The 23110-nt window shown below is 53.5% G+C and overlaps 5 protein-coding genes across 5 annotated transcripts; 3 read left to right on the top strand and 2 right to left on the bottom strand.

The window, feature by feature from the left end:
* Nucleotides 1-269: 269 nt before the first annotated feature.
* Nucleotides 270-10444, bottom strand: aflC (beta-ketoacyl synthase). The gene is made up of 7 exons (XM_041291556.2): nucleotides 8965-10444; nucleotides 6834-8912; nucleotides 6474-6768; nucleotides 2687-6409; nucleotides 2077-2634; nucleotides 605-2017; nucleotides 270-550 (listed from the first exon to the last, which is right to left on the bottom strand). Exons 2-7 carry the CDS (start codon nucleotides 7118-7120, stop codon nucleotides 497-499), a joined length of 6330 nt encoding a protein of 2109 aa, XP_041145477.1. The 5' UTR covers nucleotides 7121-8912; nucleotides 8965-10444; the 3' UTR covers nucleotides 270-496.
* Nucleotides 7530-8303, top strand: aflCa (uncharacterized protein; the record flags this gene model as incomplete). The annotated part of the gene is made up of 3 exons (XM_041291563.2): nucleotides 7530-7566; nucleotides 7652-7807; nucleotides 7864-8303. The coding sequence occupies 3 exons, from the start codon at nucleotides 7530-7532 to the stop codon at nucleotides 8301-8303; spliced, it is 633 nt and encodes a 210-aa protein (XP_041145476.2).
* Nucleotides 8756-9799, top strand: aflD (reductase; the record flags this gene model as incomplete). Its single annotated transcript, XM_041291562.2, has 4 exons — nucleotides 8756-8912; nucleotides 8965-9502; nucleotides 9561-9660; nucleotides 9725-9799. 4 exons carry the CDS (start codon nucleotides 8756-8758, stop codon nucleotides 9797-9799), a joined length of 870 nt encoding a protein of 289 aa, XP_041145475.2.
* On the bottom strand, nucleotides 10192-16755 carry aflA (sterigmatocystin biosynthesis fatty acid synthase subunit alpha). The gene is made up of 5 exons (XM_041285647.2): nucleotides 16507-16755; nucleotides 16414-16440; nucleotides 15900-16339; nucleotides 11283-15844; nucleotides 10192-11232 (listed from the first exon to the last, which is right to left on the bottom strand). The coding sequence occupies exons 1-5, from the start codon at nucleotides 16566-16568 to the stop codon at nucleotides 11110-11112; spliced, it is 5214 nt and encodes a 1737-aa protein (XP_041145474.1). The 5' UTR covers nucleotides 16569-16755; the 3' UTR covers nucleotides 10192-11109.
* Nucleotides 16756-16943: 188 nt separating this feature from the next.
* Nucleotides 16944-22790, top strand: aflB (fatty acid synthase beta subunit; the record flags this gene model as incomplete). The annotated part of the gene is made up of 4 exons (XM_071511681.1): nucleotides 16944-21609; nucleotides 21663-22142; nucleotides 22191-22306; nucleotides 22386-22790. The coding sequence occupies 4 exons, from the start codon at nucleotides 16944-16946 to the stop codon at nucleotides 22788-22790; spliced, it is 5667 nt and encodes a 1888-aa protein (XP_071365354.1).
* Between the last annotated feature and the right edge of the window lie 320 nt (nucleotides 22791-23110).

Here is a 23110-nt window from a genome sequence, read left to right as displayed (position 1 = left end):
AACCGGCGCTTGTCCCGTAGTTGGTACCTGCAGTTACTCAGGTGAGTTCTAAGGACATACCCAACAGGCGCCCTTGGACGCGAGAGAACTCATAGATGGAACGTATCCGTCTGATTGGTATCTCTCCATTCGTGACTGTTTGCTCAAGGGAAAGAAAAGCTCCCTAGGCCCATGTAAAATTCAGCTCGTCATTGACGCTGACGCCTACCTCTACGGGTCATGGTCAATAAGAGAACTAAATTAGCCATCACGGCTTCCAAGACGAAGGATGATTGGGAGACGAATTTTCTAAAATGGTGGATATGCTATCATCGTTACAATACCTATTTATGGAATTGGAATCAATATATACAATGAGCCCTGTAAAACAAGTTTGTAAATCACAGTTTCGTCTTTTCTAACAGCGGCAACAACTGAAAAACACGCCCTTGCTTCCTCCCTCCGCCGAGAGCCATAATAGTTGTAAGTATGCGGGCGGCCCACCGAAACGGGGTTGCTAATCCATGACCCGGTCGATCAGATCGCTAATTATAGAGACATGTTCCTTTTGCTATCGAGGTGTCAGCATCCAGGTCCGTTCAATCGCAACCAAAGCACAACCTACCATCAACGTAAAATGATTAGCACCGTCTGCTCGGACAATGTCAAACGAGGCCCCGGGCATGATCGTATCCCACCCATCGGGACCAAATTCCGTCCGCTTCTGAATCATAAAATGCATTCCTTTCATCTTGGGAGCGTCCCGCTCGTCCATGACTGTATCTGCCGCCCAGACGATGCCGACTTTGGGCATCCGGCGCGCATGCAACGGGGCCAGCTTGTAATCCAGCATCACATCCACCACAGCGATAAAGTGTGGGATTAAGTAGGACGGAGGCTCAGTCGAGCCGTCCGGACTAGCCCCCGGCTGGGTAGCGAACAATCCAATGCTATTGCAGTGCTCGTAAAATGCTCGGGGAAGTTGTTCCATGGCTTGGGGAATAGGCGCATCAATGATGATTAACGAATGCACCTCCTCGCCTTGGTTAACAAGTGCCTCGGCCACGACGTAAGCGAATGCACCACCGGACGACCAGCCGCCCAGGTGATAGGGGCCCCGTGGCTGTCGCCGCCGGATCTCATTGCAAAAGCTCTCAATCATAGCTCCATGTGTGCAGTTCATGTTCTCGGGATCCCGAGCATAAGGGCAATTCAGGCCCACAACGGCAGTATCTGATTTGAGGCGCGGCAGGGAGGCGTAGGAGAACGCAGACCCTCCGCCATCAGGGAGCATAAACAGAGTTTTCCGCGCCACCATAGGTAGACCTTGTAGGACGACAGAAGTTGAGGGGCGGCAGTAGGGCTTCAGGTCAAGTGCAGGCGGACTTCCGGTGTCGGCGCCGGACTCACTCGAATGACCGTGATCTTCGCTGGCAAAAATACTATCGGAGGCACTGCTAGACCAATCGATTTCGGGGTTGATGGCGGGAGTAGCTGATGGGGGAGGATCTTCTACATTGGAGCCACTGCCAGCATCCCCGCTTCCCAACATGAAGTCTTCCAAGGCACGCACGGTAGTGCAGTCAATGAAAAGAGAAAACTCAGGCCCCAGGTCCAGCCCCAGGTCCTCTCTGAAGCGGCTCCCAATGACCATTGAACTGAGAGAGTCGATGCCCATGTCAGCAAAGTTGCTGTCATCGGTGAGCTCCTCGAGGGCAATTCCACTCTCCTCCGAAACGACTCGCATTACAGCATCTAACTTTTCGTTACTGACACCAACTCCTTTTGCCGCTGGAGCGCTTCCGGCAGTTTCCGGTACCGGGGAATGCTTTGGCTGTTGCGGGGTGTGAGAATGAGTGGCCTCTGCTGGAATAGCTTGGCTGGAAACCTGAGTATTAGCTGGTTTATAAGGCGATATTGGCATTGTCGTCGTCGGGGGCGGCGGCGACGGCATTGTCTTAAATCCTAGTTGGCGATCGGCCTTTTTCACTGTAGTCTGCAGGACGACACGCAGTGCACCACGAGGAACTGATCGCAGCTAAATATTAGTCAGTATATGAGTCTCTTCATCGGGTCTACACTGATTGGAAGGCCTACCGTAAGGCCGCGGAAGAAAGCAACGATTTGTTCTCCGTCCAGAACTACCACATCGCCATGCACCAAATCATTCTCCTTCGCTTGACACATCTTGGTGTAGACCTGGTAAGACTTGCTATTATCTAGCGGTTGGTAGATCTGGAACGAGTCCCAACCGTGATTGACGTAGACCTGTTTCTCAATGTCGACATTGTCATTGGCATTCATAGCAAAACCGGCCACCTGGGTGATGGCATCGACGTGAGCTGGGTGAGCTGCGAAGGTGCCTTCCGACGATCCCAACGAGAAGTCTACACCACTTGCTGCCTCGTTCTCTGCTTCGTTCAGCACCAGATAATCTAGGAGCATGTAGTCGGGATTAAACCGAGCCATGCTGCTCATGAGCTTGTACCCGGTCTTCCTATTGTATCGCATGAACTGTCCCTTAGCATGGCCATCATGTAACTGACGAATGTGGGTCTTGTACTCAGACACAGACCGGCGTAGAGATTTCAACTGTGCATCGCTTGTGAATCTGACAGTACAGCTGGCATGCTCCGTATCGAGCTTCCCATCGGCCTAGATAAATTAGTATTACATTACCATCTTACGAAACCTGGAGACAACGTACAAAATAGGTGGCGAATTTGACTTTGGCGCTTCGCGTAGTAGCAGCAGCCTTGGGCGGCCACTCCATGGTAAGCGTCGTGCGCAGCAATTGAGGTCCCTTCCCATGGGGAACTAACGCTTTGTCCACCACCATGTCGGACACGTCCACAAGGCCATCTATGGCACCGGCCCCCGGATGTCCCGCACGGAGCCGTTGCATACTATATTGGCCCACTTGCATGGCGATGTCAGCATAAAAGGAAGGGGTACACAAAGGGATCCCATCGACAAGGTGCCCTCGAGCGAGGCCGTTAACATCCTTCCGAGATATGTCTGTCTCCACAACTAGGGTGGCGCCCAAAGGTTTGGTCGTCTCTTCTACCACTCGATGGAGTGTCGTGGTGGTCTTGATTTCGGGGAAGGCCTCCTTGCTAGGGTCCAGCTTGGATGGACGGTGAGGCGTCGACTCAGGAGGCACTTGGTAGTCGGCCGTTTTGATTTCGTGGCCAGGAGCGGCGCACTTACAATCCTGCTGGTGGCGATGCAGACACCAGTCACCCTGATACGGGATGTAGTAGTCCTTCAAATCCCAGCCGTAGCTCGGCAGATCCACCACCTTCTGGGAGGAGGCGAAAGGGGCGTGATAATTCTTCCAATTAATATCCCACCCACCCGTGTAGACCGAGGTGAGAATCTTCTGCAGGCTGGGCCAAATGGCCTTGTTAGGTGCTAGAGTGGGTAAGGTGCTAATTTTGTCTCCCAGTGTCATTTTCACCATGCCCGAGATTAATGGCTTCGGTCCCAGCTCAATGACGAGGGTTTTGTCGTCGATGAGTCCCTTTTCTCGAGCAGATCTCAAAGCTTGGGCCATATCTACGGTGTGACGACAATGTTGCGCGACATATGATGGAGTCACGACGCCTTGTTCGTGGATTTCTGTTCGCAGCAAGGGAGAGAGAATTGGTAGTTGAGGCTTGGCAAATGTCGCTCCCTGAGCCAGGGCCTCAAAGTCATCCAGAATAGGTTGCACCTGGGCAGAATGGAAGGCAAACGGCAGTTTCAACAGCGTGCATTTGATCCCGTTGTCCGTCATAGCGCGTTGAACCTCGGCAACATTCTTAGTGGTGCCACTGAGAACGGTATCTTCAGGGCCATTAATACAGGCTACCTCACAGTCATGATCCCGGATCCATTGGGACAACGCTTCAGGGGTAGCTTTTACAGCCAGCATGGCATGCGTCCCGCGTTGGCAGCGCTCCTGGAGTAGCTCCGCTCTTTGACCAACCAGGTAAACGACGTCTGAGGCCGAAAGAACTCCCGCCGCATACAGGGCTGCAAATTCACCCAAACTATGCCCCACTGTCACATCGGCACGGATCCCGAAGTAGGTCATGAGGTTAGTAAGGGCCATTTGGAGGCAAGTGATAGCCAGTTGCACCACAACGGGAGCCATCTCTTCCACATCCCCTTTAGGTGAAGTACAGACGTGAAGAAAACTAGGGAAGCCATGACTTTGCGCCAACCGATCAAACTTCTCCAGGTCCTCTCTGAAAGATGGATACGCATCGTACACCTGCTTACCCATAGTTGCATATTGAGACCCTTGTCCCGTGAAAGCAAAGAGAATCTTCGGCTTGCTTTTAGGTCGACTGACTCCGTCCCCGTTCTGTATGGCCATCTCTAGCTTGCGAGTCACTTCTTCAACAGACGCGCCAGTGACGCTCACTCGGTGTAAATAATGCCATCGACGCGCAGTAGTAGTATATGACAGCTGCGCGAGATCAGTGTGGGGGTTTTTCAGGAGATACTGATGCAGTCGTTCGAGGTTGGTTTTCATGGAAGCCCCCACATGCGCAGACAGGGCGACGATATGACTAGAGCGCGGATCCTTCTCTGTCGGCCAGTGACGCTCCGGAGCGTCTTCCAATATCAAGGCAGTATTCCCTCCCGCGGCACTGAAGTTGTTGATAAGCACCCTGCGCGGAGTGTGTGTGCGTGGCCAGGGCTTGGGTTCAAAGGCGATGTGCACATTGCGAGCTCCAAGATCAGGGAAGTTGCGGTTGATTTTGCTGCCCGGTTTGATGCCGCAGTGAGGAGGTATGGTATCGTGCTGCATCATCATCAGAACCTTAATAAGGCTCGTAACCCCAGACACTCCCTCTCCATGTCCTACGTTGGCCTTGGCTGAGCCGACAAATAGTGGCTGATCCGCCTTTCTGGCGGTTTCGGACGGCGCAAACACCGACAGGACTGACTCCATCTCCACCGCATCCCCTACCTGGGTGCCAGTGCCATGCATCTCAATGTAGCTAAAGTCATTGGGGTGGAGTCCAGTGGTATTCAGCGCCGCCGTCATGTTATCGATTTGGGCGCCCACGTGCGGCCGAGTCATCGACTCCGACATGGCTGAGTGATTAGTTTTAGCATCTAGAATAACGCCGAGGATGGGGTCATTATCTGCCAGGGCATCTTCCAGCCGTTTGATGAACACCGTCCCGACCCCCTCAGCTCGGCAGTAACCATCGGCCTTGTCGTCGTAGGGTTTGCAGTTGCCAGTCCGGGAAAGAAAGAACCCTTTGTCCAATCCTGTGTGACCATCAGGAGTATAGATCATGTTAGTTCCTCCTGCCACCGCCGTGTCACAGTCGCCCCGCCAGAGAGAATTGCAGGCCAGGTGGATGGCAGCTAGACTGGATGAACAGGCCGTGTCATTGGTATAGCTGGGTCCGGCAAATTCGAAACAGAAGTTAATGCGCCCGGGAATAAACCCCCGGTTTCCACCGGTGATGAAGTATGTGTCAATGTTCTGGGCTGTATTGGTCTCCATCCAGTCGTTACTGGTGACTCCGTGGAAGACCCCAATGCGGTCTCGCTGGGTCGACGGCGTGGTGTCGGGAACCAAACCAGCCCGCTCCATTGCCTCGTAAGTAGACATCAAGGCCATGCGCTGAGCTGGATCCATCTGTGGCGCCTCTTTGGGCGAGATCCCAAAGAATCGGGGATCAAACTCGCCTGAGAAATCCAGCCAACAGCCCCATTTGGTAGCCCCTTTGTTTCGTGCTTTCCCGCTGGGATCCACATGCGTGTTGATGTCCCACCGTCGACGGGGAACCTCTTTACAAACATCCAACCCTTTGTATAAAAGGTCCCAAAAGCTTTCGGTGGTCGGTGATTCAGGGAACCTCCCCGACATGGACACAATAGCCAGCTTGCACTTGCCTGCGCCTGGTCGACCTGAAGCTGGGATGGCTCGTCCGGTGTCAGTCCTTGTCTCTGTACTGATAAAGCTGACTGGGAGAATGTTGCTCATTGTCTCATTCATGCGAGTCAAGAATGGGACGATGGTGACGCTCTTGACCTGACGAGATTGCAAAAGGCGTGGCAGTCCAGTCTCAACCAAGTCTAGTCGCACTTGCTCCAAGAGAGTCTCAGACAAGGCTACCTCTATAAGGTCCCGGTAGTTGGTAGTCTGGACTACATTCCCCGTGACATGGGAAATATAAGGTATTTGGCCGGGCAGTTGCTCCCAAGGAGTGGTAGGCGTCGTGTCTAGTATGGTAGTGATATCTGCCTGCGTGAAGAGGGCGCCATTGTGGGCCGGTAAACAGATGGGAATTAGGGCAGTCCGGTGCTGGGCCATCTGAGGCATCTCACAGAACGCCCTCAAAGTGGATGGACTGCCACTTAGGGTGATGGCATTCTTAGAGATGCAGCTGATCCACGGGCGCCTCGTCTGAGGTGCGTTCTATTGCATTACATCGTTAGGACAACATCTTTTCCTGGGTACCGAAAGATATAGAAGCACTCACTGTGGTCTGACAGAACACTTCAATCTGATCACGAGCTTGCTGGGGATCCAGACCCCAAACAATGGTAGACCAAGGGTCACCTCGATCATCGCTACACCCATCCACCCGATCCCGCATCTCCAGGGCGCAAAGACCGAGGCGGAAGGCAATCAACACAGTTTGTACAGCGATAGGCAGCAGCTCTGACAAGGAGCGACTGCAGCTTACCGCCACAGCGGCCAAGGAACCCATGCAGAATCCCAGCACGTAGCTGTCACTGGGCTGTGGGTACATGTTGCCAGATTCCTCATATTCCCTAGTACGATTTTTAGAAGAAAGTAAAGGGACCGATCTAAGGCAGCACAAAAAGAGGGAACGTACCGGATGAAGCATCCCAACTGGCAGAGGCACACTAGAGCGGTTCGAAATGCCGGGGTCAGTTTGCCGTCGACATACTTCTGGACCATTTGGCGCAGGTCAGCGGTTCGAGCCAACTTGTGATCAATCGTGTTCATGCTCTGCAGCATCTGGGCTCGCACGACATAGTGGGACTGGTCAAGAAAGGCGGCTAGAATAGGGCTGTCCTGGACGGATAGTAAACTGCGGAGCTTGGGAACAAAATCCGCTGTCTGATCGCCGAAGAGAAAGAGTTGCCTTGATTGAGCCATTGTGGGATAGGGTATGAGATTGTTGAAACTGGATGGAAGCAGGTCTGCCCCGAGGAGCTATATGAAGCTATATCAGTATTTGAAAACTACACTTCGAGATACTTCGTCGTTGACCGATGAACTGAGTCGTATCGGAGCCCTCAGCTCTGCCGTCCAGGTTACCAAGAGGCCAGACAGCCGCGGACCAGTGTTACTTCCGAAAATGAGACCATGGTGTATGTCTTATTACACCACATGGCCATCGAAGAGACTCAGCTTAGGACTACACGTCTAGCATCCCGGTTCCCGGGTCAGCAAGAGGAGCCTTCAGCCATTTCGGCTGTACAAAGGCCTCCTATAATCATGTCCGATGTGATTGCATTAGACTTTTCTTCGGCAAGGAGAGCCTGTACGATCTCCATGACAGCATATGGAGGATCTCCGTGACCTTTCTCCGAGGGATCTGCGTGTGTAGCTCGCTTTCCGACACGGCTTTTACCACCCCCAATCTCCCTCGCGTACCCGACACAGACCGATTGTGACCGCTCTTAGACAAAGCACGAGGGGCGAAAGAAGAATTCAAGAACGTGTTCCTCCTTGCAGACGGGGAGTTGACTGTCCATGCCTCTTTCAGTCGTATATTCACTAGAAGAACAAACAAGATGGGCACCGAATATGTGGCCGTCCTCACGGGGTCCTTTTTGACGGGTATCTTCCCCATCTCTACACCCATGAAGGTTTGGTAAGCACCTAATCAGATGCAGGAGCCATGATGAACCTCCACCTGCTCACCATTCCCATTCTTATCGAGACCACCCGGCAGCCAGCCCAGTTGGTGCACCAATGGAGCCGTATTTTCTACAGCGGCCATCGTAAAGGTCCTGGAATCGCCTTGGTGACGGGTGCCCTGTACGGATATGCGGCGTGGGCCAAGTATTCTGTCGGTGAACCTTGGCATCACTGGATGGTCGCCGGCGTCACGACGGTGAGCATGGTGCCTTACACATGGATGTTCATGAACGCTACGAACACCGCCCTCTTCCACGCCGAGGATCAGTTCGAGAAAGGGGGCGTGGAAATTAGCTTGCAGGAGAGCGTGAGGTTGGTAGGGAAGTGGGATTGGCTGAACACTGTGCGAGCGCTCTTTCCACTGGCGGGCTCGGTGATGGGGATGCTGGGAGTGTGCGGCGTGGTGCGGTACTAATGGTGATGGTCTTGACCATGCAGAGAGCTAAGGGAGATGCCGGCGCGTATTACTCAGATGTTTATGGATGTAACTAGTGGTAAATTCGGACTGACCAAAACGTCTGTCACTTGTGAGTTGCAACCTAATGCAAGAACCCTAGCGGTCAGCGAATGTTAAGTCGAGCGGACATGGCCACGCATGTCCGTCACTGCTATGGTGACCTATTGCTAGTAGAGGCCACATAGGCTACTCAAAATTGACATGAGCAGATCTCTGCTATTAAGTCGGTGATTAGCGTGCTGGATGCGCGAATATCATTAGATATGCCTTTTCTTTCTTTTCTTCTTTAATTTTCTTTTGGGGGCGCCAGCACGGAGATCGAATTTGTTGGCATACCATCAAATGCCTGCCACCCAACCGCCCAACTCGGCCAGCGACCAACACACCACCATATATAGTGGGATACGATCATGGGTCTTTGGTGGTTTCAACATTCCTTGAGTACTTTTCTAAGCCGTGACATAATGAACGGATCACTTAGCCATCACGGTCAAGAGAGGCTCTCTACGCCATGCCGGGATAGACCGCCTGAGGAGACGGTGTATTTGGTCACCGGGGCCAGCCGAGGTACGGTCTATCGAATCAGGGGGTCCTACGAAATTTTACTCATCACACGCAGGCATCGGACGAGGTCTCATTGAAGCTTTTCTCCAACGTCCCAAAAGCACCGTGGTCGCTTGCGTGCGCAACGTCGCCACCGCTACGCCGGCGCTCTCGGCACTAACCGTCGCTGAAGGCAGTCGGATGATCATAGTGCAGCTTAACTGCGACTCGGAAACTGATGCCCAGGCAGCCGTCCAGACATTGCGGGAGGAGCACGGGGTGACGCACTTGGACGTGGTGGTTGCCAATGCGGCCATGGCGACGAACTTTGGGCCCGCGTCCACCATGCCCCTCGAGCATCTCCAGGCACACATGATGGTCAACATGTATGCTCCCGTCCTACTGTTTCAGGCAACCCGCCTGATGCTGCAGCAGTCCAAGCAACAGGCCAAGTTTGTCTTGATCGGCGCCCCGATCAGCACCATCACCAACATGCACGACTATGCGCGGGCCCCACTGACGGCGTACGGAGTGTCGAAGCTGGCGGCCAACTACATGGTGCGCAAGTTCCACTTTGAGAACAAATGGCTCACGGCCTTCATCATCGATCCAGGGTAATCACAGTCCGAGGGTTCTTGTCGCAACGTATAGTCGCTGACCGAAACATGCTAGACATGTGCAGACTGATATGGGCGACCAAGGAGCGCGGCTGATGGGCCGTCCGCAGGCCCCAACAACTGTCGCAGACAGTGTGGCAGGCATCTGTGCTCGGGTATGATCATTGCCTTCTTCCTTGCGCGCGCAGGGAGCGACGTGGGCTAACGTTAGGGTGGTAGATTGATGAAGCGACTAAGGAGACTACATCGGGGCACTTCGTTATCCACACGGATGGATCTCAACTCCCCTGGTAGGACGCTAGTAACGACGAAGCGCAGTCATATGTTTCTGAGACGAGCAGAAACGTGCTGGCGTGGAGCTGGTCCAGAAAGGCGCGGTGAGGTCCTGGGTTCGTGTCGCGGCGGCTTTCGCTCGATCAGTTCGTGTATGACCTTTTCGGTCCTTTCCGTTCCGTCTGTTTAGGCTCTCACAAGATAAAACCAAATTGAAACCTAACGTTCGTTTTCATGGACCCCTGATGGAAATATCGATGTGCGTAGAAAGGGCGATGAAATCGAACCGGGAAGAGCGAACGCGTCAAGGCCAGCGGAAAGCCGAAAGAGGCGATAAACATTGGTGCCTGAATAAACTGGCCGCCAACACCACCCCCATTGATCTTCCGTGGCACCCGCAAAAGAACCACAGGTGCATGCTCAAAGATGATATGACTAGACTAAGAGAACTTAGGTGAGAGGAATACGGACCTTTGTGGTGCCTTTATTTGCATCATGGAGAATAGTTCCCTAACCTAGCAGTTTTTCTCATCGCGAAGGGTTGAACCCCGTGTCCTGTACTACACCACGGTAGAGTTGAAATATATATTTTTTTCGGTAAGAGCGTCGATCTCAGATGATCGAGAGATACAAATAGTAGTAGTAGTAGTAGTAGTAGTAGTAGTACACAGAGGAGATTCTATTCGACTAGTACACGAAAGTCTGCAACGTTGAAAATACATTTCCGCGATCGTAAGAATATACCAGTTTCCTGAATTCGAGATTTAGTGCATGCTAATTCAAAGCCATGGGGTTGAGCTGTGCCTCTGGCTTTCATCTCCGCTCCCGAGGGGTTTACTAAAGTACTCCGTAGTTAGTGCCAGCCCAAGGACCTGCCAAAGAACGTGCGCAGGAATGTAATCACATGACCTTCAATTCCACTATCTAGTTAGTAAGCGGGCCAGCGGCCAATAATGTGCTGGATGAATTGAAAACCAATGAAAAGCCAGATCGATGGACAAACCATCCAACCAATCAGAATGGAGAAGGTGAAAACACTCCGCTGCTCAACTATAGACACACTAGGCCGCGGGCGGCGGAGATCAGCCTCAGGACAATAAATCGGCAGTACCTAATCACACCGCCCTCTCTAACCGTCTCCCCACTTCGACGTTGCCTGAGCGTTAATTCGCTCATCCCGATTATCCATCATCTGACTAGCAGCCAATTAATGGAATCGATTCCTGGAAGATTGGACGCACGAGTTCATCAATCTTTACTACTATAAACTCTGTACAATACACGAGGTTCATGGGATATCATCAGGTTCAAATTCTGGCGACGACCAGTCATTATGAAGCACCAGACATCAGCCCCAGCGCCACCGCTATCACCGCATCGTCGCCATAGCTGATGCTCAGTTGCACTCCTTCCAATCCTCGTTGCCGCGCCGCTGTTTGCGCAGCACCCCAGAGCTGTTGTCTGTCAGTGATGCATGGATTTAAATTGATCAAGAATCGCATACCTTGACTTTCGGTGCGCCGTTACCTCCATGCTCGATCTCAATCTCTTTCATGGCTGCCCCCGCGCCCTGTGAATGTGTCTGGAGACATTTGAACACCGCCTCTTTTGCACACCACCGACTGGCATAGGCCGCGCGCACATCCGCACTCTTTTCAGCCCAATCGCGCTCCCTTACCGTATAATTGCGCTCAACAAAGATGGCATTCTTGTATGCATCGAAGGAGGCGAGAGGAACCAGGTCCACGCCCACCGTGCCGCCGGGAGACATATGCGGTCGCACTTTCTCCTCGATCCAGGCGGAGGAGATGCCCTTCACTAGCTCAGTGGGTTCGCCGGGAGGTGGCAGAGCATCATCATCGAGGGCGGGAGTGGCATCGGGACGAAACCGATACTGGCCCGTCGACGGATCCTGGGAGATACGTGCCAAGGGATCGAGAAAAATGCGGGGGGCATCCGGCTCGTCGTACGGGTTTTGCGTCTGGATCTTCACCACCGTCTGCGACATGACCGCCGCGGCGTAGGCGCGATCACCCGCCTCGGTTCGAACCCTCACCTTGCGATAGTAGCCCTCGACCTCGGAGCGGGGGAGCGTCGCAAAGAAGTACTTGGGGGCAACGCCGACGACTTGGCCCCCCTTCTGTCCGAAGCCAAATGAGGTCAGCAGGAATGCCTTGACCTCACGTAGCTGCACGGTGCGCGTAGGGAAGCAGAGATGAGACGCGCTGCGCAGGGCCTCGTCCAGCGTGTCAAGATTGCGGTTGCCCGGCACCAACCCCGAGTCCAGTACTTGCAGGCATCCATTGAGCATCCATGCGGCCGCTGGGGCTTTAGGGTGTCCCGTCACTGACTTTTGGCAGATGGCCCATAGGGGGCGGCCAGGAGTGCGACCTAAATGGCGCATCTGCGTCTCGATCACCTCGGGCTCATTGAGATCGTTACCGCGCGTCGAGGTGCCGTGCAATGAGGCCACATCCAGGTCGTCGATAGTCAGCCCCCAAGTCGCAAGCGCTGCTCGTAGCGGAGCTATATCAATGGTGGATCGGGCGCGTTGTGCACGAGGAGCGGGATTGCTGATTGAGGTGATTGAGGTCAGTGATGATTTGTCCGAGACTTCAGATGATGTGCTGCTACGGCTACTCGGGCGCGACGTGACGGATATCATACTGGATCGAGCGCGCTCACGGGAGAAGCTTAGAATGCCCTGGCCCGGTGCTGGCACCGAGGAACCGATCTTGTCGGCGGCCATGGCTGAGCTGGCAATGACCGCATAGATAGGAAGACCCATTTGCAGGGCGATGTCACCTCGACACAGCAGCTGTACACCGCAGCCATGCGCCTCGACAAAGCCAGCACGACTCTCAGCCATGGGGCGCGACATCTCCGAGGGCTGTCGACCGCAGGCGATCTCCTCTTCAACGTTGACCGTGGCCTTAAGTTGTGCGAAACCATACGATGCCTCCTCCTGCAGATCGTCGTAGCCACCCACAAGACACATCTTTGTCTTGCCCGCCATGATTGACTCGTAGCCGGAATCGATCGACTCGACCCCGGTGGCACATGCGCCGACGGGAGTTTTGATCGGCCCCGTGCAGCCAAGTAGTAGCATATTAACCCAGGCAGCAGGTGTGTTGAGATAAGTGTCTTGCAGAACATCCGACGGAATCTCATGGTCGAAGTAGACATCTCGGTAGAGCTGACGAGTCTTCGTCGGCCCACCCATGGAGGATCCGATAAAGTTGCCTAGTTCCGAGAGGTGAATGTGTCGAAAGACCTCAAGAGGGTGAGTTATACCGGCACTGTAAAATGCCTCCGCCACGCAGCAAATTGTATAGAGCGTGACGGGGTCGACCTGATGAATTAGGTTCTCAGGGATGCCGTACTTGGCTGGAGTCCATCCCTTCGGCAACTCACCGGCACACGATCCCCAAACAAAGGGAATTGTCTTGGGAACAAGGATAACAGCGCCTCGTTTAAGCTTCACGCGGCATGCGTCGGGATTTCCACTGGGGCGGATAGAAACATTAGCTCCATGGCGGAGACGCATGGCGTTTGCGGTAAGTTGAGATACTTCAAACTCGGGCAGATCCTCCTCGACAGCGACCTCCTGCAGGACCTCCATGCGCTCTGGGTCGTACGAGGTGGACTGGATAGGACGGATACCGGTGTGGTTGTCAATGTGGTCCCCGTACAGTGCCTGGATCTCGCCATCCCGCACTGGCTTTCCGGTCTGAGTATCCACCCAGCCGACGTAGGATTCATCGTCGACGTGGCGGATGAGGTTCATCAGCCAGGCAAGTTCGACATAACCGGCTGAAGTCCACTGGCCCTGGCTCTCTATTTCCCACCGTAATCGCGCGCTACCCCATGGCCCCAGCTCCGAGTACCCGACCACCACCACAGCATTGGCCGGATCTTGCAACCTTTCCAGCCGTGGGGACAGCGGACGAATCTCTTGCTCATAATCGGGGAGACGGGGATAGCCTACACGAAGGCTACTGCGGGGGTGCACTGGGGTCACGGGTGCTTGCAGGGTAGGTTTTGTTCCCGGAGACAAGAATCTCTCATGCTCATCCTCGGCCTGCACGGCACGGATCACCTCGGCTGCCAGCTGGACCTTTTGGTGCAATTGGGCTAGGAAACCGGGGATGCTACCCAATGTTCCCAAGCTGCCGGTGAAATCGGCATCCAAAGGTCCATCTTCACAATGGGCCACAAAGTCGGGGGTTAACAGCATGGCTATGTTGAGTGCCATCTCGGCCACGGAAAATGTGCGTATTCCGTGTTCCTCGACCGTTTCGGCTATGATATCATGGGCCGTCATTAGACCGGTCGACCGGGTCCAACCGATACGAACGCCGCAGATAGATAACTGGTCTGACCAAGACTCTGATCGGATGCGATGGAACAGGCTCTCAAGGGCTAGCTTTGACTCCGGATACATCCCATCGCCACCGAAGATGCCGTGATTTGGCGACAGTGGCAGCAGCACCTGCGTCGGATGGCAGTCAACCCCGGCATCTCGTTTACAGTGAACGATATGCCCCAGCAGGCGGAAGACATTGACCAGCATTAGCCGGTGGCCCAGCTCGCTCTGTCCTCGAATGTCATGCATCTCGGTGCTATAGTCGGATGCGGCAGCGAAGGGAAGGATGGCATCCAGATCCCAATTAAGCCCACGGGGATCGTAGACGTGCCGGATCAGCCCTTCGCAATCTTGGGCGCTGGCTAGATTGCAAGGAACTACCCGCAGCTCGGAGAACTTCGCACCGTGATTATCGTACATCTGCTGGAAGTATCTGGATGTCGTCGCCGGCTCCCTGCTCGTCGTCACCAGTACTCGGGCCCCTCCCTCTAACAATAGACGCACCACTCCCGCTCCTATCGACCCCTGACCCGCTCCCGTCACCAAAAAGGTTTTACCAACAAACGAGATTCCATCATGGAGTGCTAAGCACATGGCATCAAGCAGAGCGTCGGTCAAGTTGCTCTGAGTATCGACGTCGGCTGACTTGAGACCAATGAAAGATGCGCCTTGGCGGAGCGACTGGATGTACGCAGTGGGGCCACTCACTCCCTGGCGCGGTGCCTCCGCGTATTCAATCTTGCCGTCCTTTGTAATGGTGGTGTGGGGGCCCACCGCCGGGAGAATGAGGCGTGCCTTCGGGCAATCCGCCACTGTGGATGTGATGGCCTGCTCAAGGAGTCGCGAGGCGGCATGATATCCGGGCAAAGAACCTTGCTTGAAGTAGGCGTCACAGGAAAGACTGCGTACCATGTTGAGGAGGGCCTCATCGGCTCGGTTACAGAGACGATTGAGAAAAACTTTGAAGGCCAGGGCGTCGTCCACGAATTCACTGTAGGAAGGACGGCGATAGAAGGCCAAGACATCCTGCCGTGCCATGTTCCACCACGAGCCATAGCGTCGCGACTTCTTTACATCCAGCATTGGTGATATCCCCGCGAGAAACTCGGGGGTCATCTCAGCCGTCCAGAGATCGACTTTCTGCTGAAGTTCCGCCACCATAGCATCCGACTGAGAGGCTTGAGACTCCGACAAATCAATTTGTAAGTATTCTGCTAGCGCTTGGAACTGTTGAACTCCGAGCCTACGGTGCGCCTTGGATAACTCGGCTACCGCAGCCGGATCAACCGCCGACGATGCCATAGCATCTTCATTCATAGTGTCTTGTCTCGGGCGGAGGGTAATGCCACACGATTCGGCGTACATGGATGACACGTTGTCCCAGTACTCTTCCGCTGCGCTCGATGAAGTTAAACGCGATGGGGGTTCTGACGCAATGGCATAGAGCAGCACCGCTGTTTGTCGCAAGGGTCCTAGACCCCACTTGTTTGCTAGGTGGGCTCGAATAGCGTTGGCGTTGAAGTCACTAGGCATCTTGGACGAGATTAGTTTGGCAACTGCCGCGGAGGACGTTTTCCCCAGTTGCACTGTTGGGTTGGCCTCGCCAAAGTCCCGCAGCAGGATCTGCTCTGGTGCATCCGGGATGGAGCTGAACTCGTTGTGTATATCCCCCACGAGCTCGTTCTGCAGAGAAGACCGACCTGGAAGATGACATCAGACATAGGGTACTGCTGCGCGTAGGAAATATGGCCATACCACCCGACAAGTCTTTGATTGACTTTGAGGTAGGAAGTTGAGCAATTGCCGTCTTCAGCTTTCTGGCAACAAGAGCCTGAACAATTTGCACTCGAGATAGCGCCACATCTTCGATCACGATCTTTGAAGCACTTATAGGCGAAACATTGGGCGCTTGGGGTAGCGAGGGAGGGCTAGAGAGAGGCGGTAGCTCTGTAGGCGCTTCCTCGGTGATTTGGGTTACACCTGGGGCTTGTCTCTCGTCATACTCATAACAAAGCTTCTTCGCGTCTAACGAGCTTGCGAGAAGCTGAATAGAGGAGGCGGCCAATCTCTTCCCTTGGATGACCATGCCTCGCACCGCTTTTTGGGCCATGTCCGTCAGGATGCTGGACGGACCCAGCTCGACGTAGCGTTGAACAGCATTCTGTTCACCGATTAAATGTTCCTGCGTGTCGACCCTGAGTCGATTGTCTGGTTAATATGTCCTCCACGTTGAAGCGTTACAGTTGATGGAGTGTTATCAGAGTCTCACCAGCGGACAGGGAATGCTAATTGATGTCTGTACGAAGGTGAGATTAGCTGGCCATGCGTTGCAGTATACTGAGAAAGGGGCTGGAGTTATTACGCAAGGAGCTCGACCAATAGTTGATGTGCAATATATTGATCATCCATGGCTTCTGGTCCCATATCGATACTTGTTTAAAGACACGAGCTGCGCGATCCGCCGCTGGAATAAGATAGGAATGCTTTAATAGCCGTGAAATAGTAGCGCTCATATAAAATTAGTATCGGTTCAATGCTCGAACACCTAAGTTGATCACCGGGCAATGATACGTTGCAGCCCGAACCCCGAATCCCGACTCTCGTCGCTGAGCTGAAAGGAAGACGCCTCGGCTTGTCAAGAATGTCAGCCAAGCTGTGCACATCATGTGCACCAGACAGACTAGGCCGAAGGTTGGAGGCCTCAAAATCTCTTTTCTTTCTCCCTTGTCCTGGTAAAAGTTTACATACTCCCCTTTGACTACTATAGCTTCACTCTAAGGTGATTGTTTGCGTCTAAGGATGGGTTCCGTTGGTAGGGAACATGAGTCAATCCCCATCCAGGCCGCGCAGAGAGGCGCTGCCCGGATCTGCGCTGCTTTTGGAGGTCAAGGATCTAACAATCTGGATGTGTTAAAAGGTCTACAGGAGTTATACAAGCGGTATGGCCCAGATCTGGATGAGCTACTAGACGTGGCATCCAACACGCTTTCGCAGCTGGCATCTTCCCCTGCTGCAATAGACGTCCACGAACCCTGGGGTTTCGACCTCCGACAATGGCTGACCACACCGGAGGTTGCTCCTAGCAAAGAAGTTCTTGCCCTGTCACCACGAAGCTTTCCCTTAAATACGTTACTTAGCCTAGCGCTCTATTGTGCAACTTGTCGAGAGCTTGAACTTGATCCTGGGCAGTTTCGATCCCTCCTTCATAGTTCCACGGGGCATTCCCAAGGCATATTGGCGGCGGTGGCCATCACCCAAGCCGAGAGCTGGCCAACCTTTTATGACGCCTGCAGGACGGTGCTCCAGATCTCTTTCTGGATTGGACTCGAGGCTTACCTCTCCACTCCATCCTCCGCCGTCTCGGATGCCATGATCCAAGATTGCATCGAACATGGCGAGGGCCTTCTTTCCTCGATGCTAAGTGTCTCCGGGCTCTCCCGCTCCCAAGTTGAGCGAGTAATTGAGCACGTCAACAAGGGACTCGGAGAATGCAACCGATGGGTTCATTTGGCCCTGGTTAACTCCCACGAAAAGTTCGTCTTAGCGGGTCCACCTCAATCCTTATGGGCCGTCTGTCTTCATGTCCGACGGATCAGAGCAGACAATGACCTCGACCAGTCGCGTATCCTGTTCCGCAACCGAAAGCCTATGGTGGATATATTATTTCTTCCTATATCCGCACCATTTCACACACCGTACTTGGACGGTGTTCAAGGTCGCGTTATCGAGGCTTTGAGCTCTGCTTCGTTGGCTCTCCATTCCATCAAAATCCCCCTCTATCACACGGGCACTGGGAGCAACCTACAAGAACTACAACCACATCAGCTAATCCCGACTCTTATCCGCGCTATTACCGTGGACCAATTGGACTGGCCGCTGGTTTGCCGGGGCTTGAACGCAACGCACGTGTTGGACTTTGGACCTGGACAAACATGCAGTCTTATTCAGGAGCTCACACAAGGAACGGGTGTATCAGTGATCCAGTTGACTACTCAATCGGGACCAAAACCCGTTGGAGGCCATCTGGCGGCAGTGAACTGGGAGGCCGAGTTTGGCTTACAACTTCATGCCAATGTCCACGGCGCAGCTAAATTGCACAATCGAATGACAACACTGCTTGGGAAGCCTCCTGTGATGGTAGCCGGAATGACACCTACTACGGTGCGCTGGGACTTTGTCGCTGCCGTTGCTCAAGCTGGATACCACGTCGAACTAGCTGGAGGTGGCTACCACGCAGAGCGCCAGTTCGAGGCCGAGATTCGGCGCCTGGCAACTGCCATCCCAGCAGATCATGGCATCACCTGCAATCTCCTCTACGCCAAGCCTACGACTTTTTCCTGGCAGATCTCTGTCATCAAGGATCTGGTGCGCCAGGGAGTTCCCGTGGAAGGAATCACCATCGGCGCCGGCATCCCTTCTCCGGAGGTAGTCCAAGAATGTGTACAGTCCATCGGACTCAAGCACATCTCATTCAAGCCTGGGTCTTTCGAAGCCATTCACCAAGTCATACAGATCGCGCGTGCCCATCCTAGCTTTTTGATCGGGTTGCAATGGACCGCAGGACGAGGGGGAGGACATCATTCCTGGGAAGACTTCCATGGACCTATTCTGGCAACCTACGCTCAAATCCGATCATGTCCGAATATTCTCCTCATTGTAGGTAGTGGATTCGGTGGAGGCCCGGACACGTTTCCCTACCTCACGGGCCAATGGGCCCAGGCCTTTGGCTATCCATGCATGCCCTTCGACGGAGTGTTGCTCGGCAGTCGCATGATGGTGGCTCGGGAAGCCCATACGTCAGCCCAGGCAAAACGCCTGATTATAGATGCGCAAGGCGTGGGAGATGCAGATTGGCACAAGTCTTTCGATGAGCCTACCGGAGGCGTAGTGACGGTCAACTCGGAATTCGGTCAACCTATCCACGTTCTAGCTACTCGCGGAGTGATGCTGTGGAAAGAACTCGACAACCGGGTGTTTTCAATCAAAGACACTTCTAAGCGCTTAGAATATCTGCGCAACCACCGACAAGAAATTGTGAGCCGTCTTAATGCAGACTTTGCCCGTCCCTGGTTTGCCGTTGACGGACACGGACAGAATGTGGAGCTGGAGGACATGACCTACCTCGAGGTTCTCCGACGTCTGTGCGATCTCACGTATGTTTCCCACCAGAAGCGATGGGTAGATCCATCATATCGAATATTACTGTTGGACTTCGTTCATCTGCTTCGAGAACGATTCCAATGCGCTATTGACAACCCCGGTGAATATCCACTCGACATCATCGCCCGGGTGGAAAAGAGCCTGAAGGATAAGGCATACCGCACGCTTTATCCAGAAGATGTCTCTCTTCTAATGCATTTGTTCAGCCGACGTGACATCAAGCCCGTACCATTCATCCCCAGGTTGGATGAGCGTTTTGAGACCTGGTTTAAAAAAGACTCATTGTGGCAATCCGAAGATGTGGAGGCGGTAATTGGACAGGACGTCCAGCGAATCTTCATCATTCAAGGGCCTATGGCCGTTCAGTACTCAATATCCGACGATGAGTCTGTTAAAGACATTTTACACAATATTTGTAATCATTACGTGGAAGCTCTACAGGCTGATTCAAGAGAAACTTCTATCGGCGATGTACACTCGATCACGCAAAAACCTCTCAGCGCGTTTCCTGGGCTCAAAGTGACGACAAATAGGGTCCAAGGGCTCTATAAGTTCGAGAAAGTAGGAGCAGTCCCCGAAATGGACGTTCTTTTTGAGCATATTGTCGGACTGTCGAAGTCATGGGCTCGGACATGTTTGATGAGTAAATCGGTCTTTAGGGACGGTTCTCGTTTGCATAACCCCATTCGCGCCGCACTCCAGCTCCAGCGCGGCGACACCATCGAGGTGCTTTTAACAGCAGACTCGGAAATTCGCAAGATTCGACTTATTTCACCCACGGGGGATGGTAAATCCACTTCTAAGGTCGTACTTGAGATAGTCTCTAACGACGGACAAAGAGTTTTCGCCACCTTGGCCCCTAACATCCCACTCAGCCCCGAGCCCACCGTCGTCTTTTGCTTCAAGGTCGACCAGAAGCCGAATGAGTGGACCCTTGAGGAGGACTCGTCTGGCCGGGCAGAGAGGATCAAGGCATTATACATGAGTCTGTGGAACTTGGGCTTTCCGAACAAGGCCTCTGTTTTGGGTCTTAATTCGCAATTCACGGGAGAAGAACTGATGATCACAACGGACAAGATTCGTGATTTCGAAAGGGTACTGCGGCAAACCAGTCCTCTTCAGCTGCAGTCATGGAACCCCCAAGGATGTGTACCTATCGACTACTGCGTGGTCATCGCCTGGTCTGCTCTTACCAAGCCTCTGATGGTCTCCGCTCTGAAATGCGACCTCCTGGATCTGCTTCACAGCGCTATAAGCTTCCACTATGCACCATCTGTCAAACCATTGCGGGTGGGCGATATTGTCAAAACCTCATCCCGTATCCTAGCGGTCTCGGTGAGACCTAGGGGAACTATGCTGACGGTGTCGGCGGACATTCAGCGTCAGGGACAACATGTAGTCACTGTCAAATCAGATTTCTTTCTCGGAGGCCCCGTTCTGGCATGTGAAACCCCTTTCGAACTCACTGAGGAGCCTGAAATGGTTGTCCATGTCGACTCTGAAGTGCGCCGTGCTATTTTACACAGCCGCAAGTGGCTCATGCGAGAAGATCGCGCGATAGATCTGCTAGGGAGGCAGCTCCTCTTCAGATTAAAGAGCGAAAAATTGTTCAGGCCAGACGGCCAGCTAGCACTGTTACAGGTAACAGGTTCCGTGTTCACCTACAGCCCCGATGGGTCAACGACAGCATTCGGTCGCGTATACTTCGAAAGCGAGTCTTGTACAGGGAACGTGGTGATGGACTTCCTGTACCGCTACGGTGCGCCTCGGGCGCAGCTGCTGGAGCTGCAACATCCCGGGTGGACTGGCACCTCTACTGTTGCAGTAAGAGGTCCTCGACGCAGCCAATCCTACGCACGCGTTTCCCTCGATCATAATCCCATCCATGTTTGTCCGGCCTTTGCGCGATACGCTGGTCTCTCGGGTCCCATTGTCCATGGGATGGAAACCTCTGCCATGATGCGCAGAATTGCCGAATGGGCCATCGGAGATGCAGACCGGTCTCGGTTCCGGAGCTGGCATATCACCTTGCAAGCACCCGTCCACCCCAATGACCCTCTGCGGGTGGAGCTGCAGCATAAGGCCATGGAGGACGGGAAAATGGTTTTGAAAGTACAAGCATTCAACGAAAGGACGGAAGAACGCGTCGCGGAGGCAGATGCCCATGTCGAGCAGGAAACTACGGCTTACGTCTTCTGTGGCCAGGGCAGTCAACGACAGGGGATGGGAATGGACTTGTACGTCAACTGTCCGGAGGCTAAAGCGTTGTGGGCTCGCGCCGACAAGCATTTGTGGGAGAAATATGGTATGGCATTTGCTATCTCGCCGTCTGTAGCTCGTACTAAACTTTTTCACCAGGGTTCTCCATCTTGCACATTGTGCAAAACAACCCTCCGGCCCTCACTGTTCACTTTGGCAGCCAGCGAGGGCGCCGTATTCGTGCCAACTATCTGCGCATGATGGGACAGCCACCGATAGATGGTAGACATCCGCCCATACTGAAGGGATTGACGCGGAATTCGACCTCGTACACCTTCTCCTATTCCCAGGGGCTGTTGATGTCCACCCAGTTCGCCCAGCCCGCATTGGCGCTGATGGAAATGGCTCAGTTCGAATGGCTCAAAGCCCAGGGAGTCGCTCAGAAGGGTGCGCGGTTCGCGGGACATTCGTTGGGAGAATATGCCGCCCTTGGAGCTTGTGCTTCCTTCCTCTCATTTGAAGACCTCATATCTCTCATCTTTTATCGGGGCTTGAAGATGCAGAATGCGCTGCCGCGCGATGCCAACGGCCACACCGACTATGGAATGTTGGCTGCCGATCCATCGCGGATAGGAAAAGGTGATATCTATCTTCCTCTCTGTGCTGCTCGGTCTAACATGGGTGCAGGTTTCGAGGAGGCGAGTCTGAAATGTCTTGTCCATATCATTCAACAGGAGACCGGCTGGTTCGTGGAAGTCGTCAACTACAACATCAACTCGCAGCAATACGTCTGCGCAGGCCATGTGGGTGATCTCCTATCCTGTCTTCCCTCATCCTTGACTTTCCTTGTTACTGACCGTGTTCCCCCTCGCCCGACTGCAGTTCCGAGCCCTTTGGATGCTGGGTAAGATATGCGATGACCTTTCATGCCACCCTCAACCGGAGACTGTTGAAGGCCAAGAGCTACGGGCTATGGTCTGGAAGCATGTCCCGACGGTGGAGCAGGTGTCCCGCGAGAATCGCATGGAACGAGGTCGAGCGACCATTCCGCTGCCGGGGATCGATATCCCATACCATTCGACCATGTTACGAGGGGAGATTGAGCCTTATCGTGAATATCTGTCTGAACGTATCAAGGTGGGGGATGTGAAGCCGTGCGAATTGGTGGGACGCTGGATCCCTAATGTTGTTGGCCAGCCTTTCTCCGTCGATAAGTCTTACGTTCAGCTGGTGCACGGCATCACAGGTAGTCCTCGGCTTCATTCCCTGCTTCAACAAATGGCGTGATCATATCCCGTGTGAGGTTACATTGATCTTGGTTTTGATTATACTTGACGTTGCTGCTTTTGCTTTCTACTAGAATACCACCTGTTTTAAAAACATGTTCAGCCCCAAAGACTTCTCCTATTGGACGACCGCTGCGTAGAAGTCGATGTAGGAAAGTGCACGTGCATCGCAGCGGAAGCTTGGAAATCATGACGCAAGATAAGCATACCAACGCTTAAGATGATCGACAACGGTATGTATTACTCTATCTTGGGAAGGTGGATCCTCGGGCATACCCGAAGTGTCAATCCAGCTTCTTGAATAGTAATTCCTTGCATCGT

The sequence above is a fragment of the Aspergillus flavus genome, chromosome 3, assembly GCF_009017415.1.
Source record: "Aspergillus flavus chromosome 3, complete sequence".
Lineage (NCBI taxonomy): Eukaryota > Fungi > Ascomycota > Eurotiomycetes > Eurotiales > Aspergillaceae > Aspergillus > Aspergillus flavus.
This window is presented reverse-complemented; position numbering and strand designations above follow the sequence as displayed.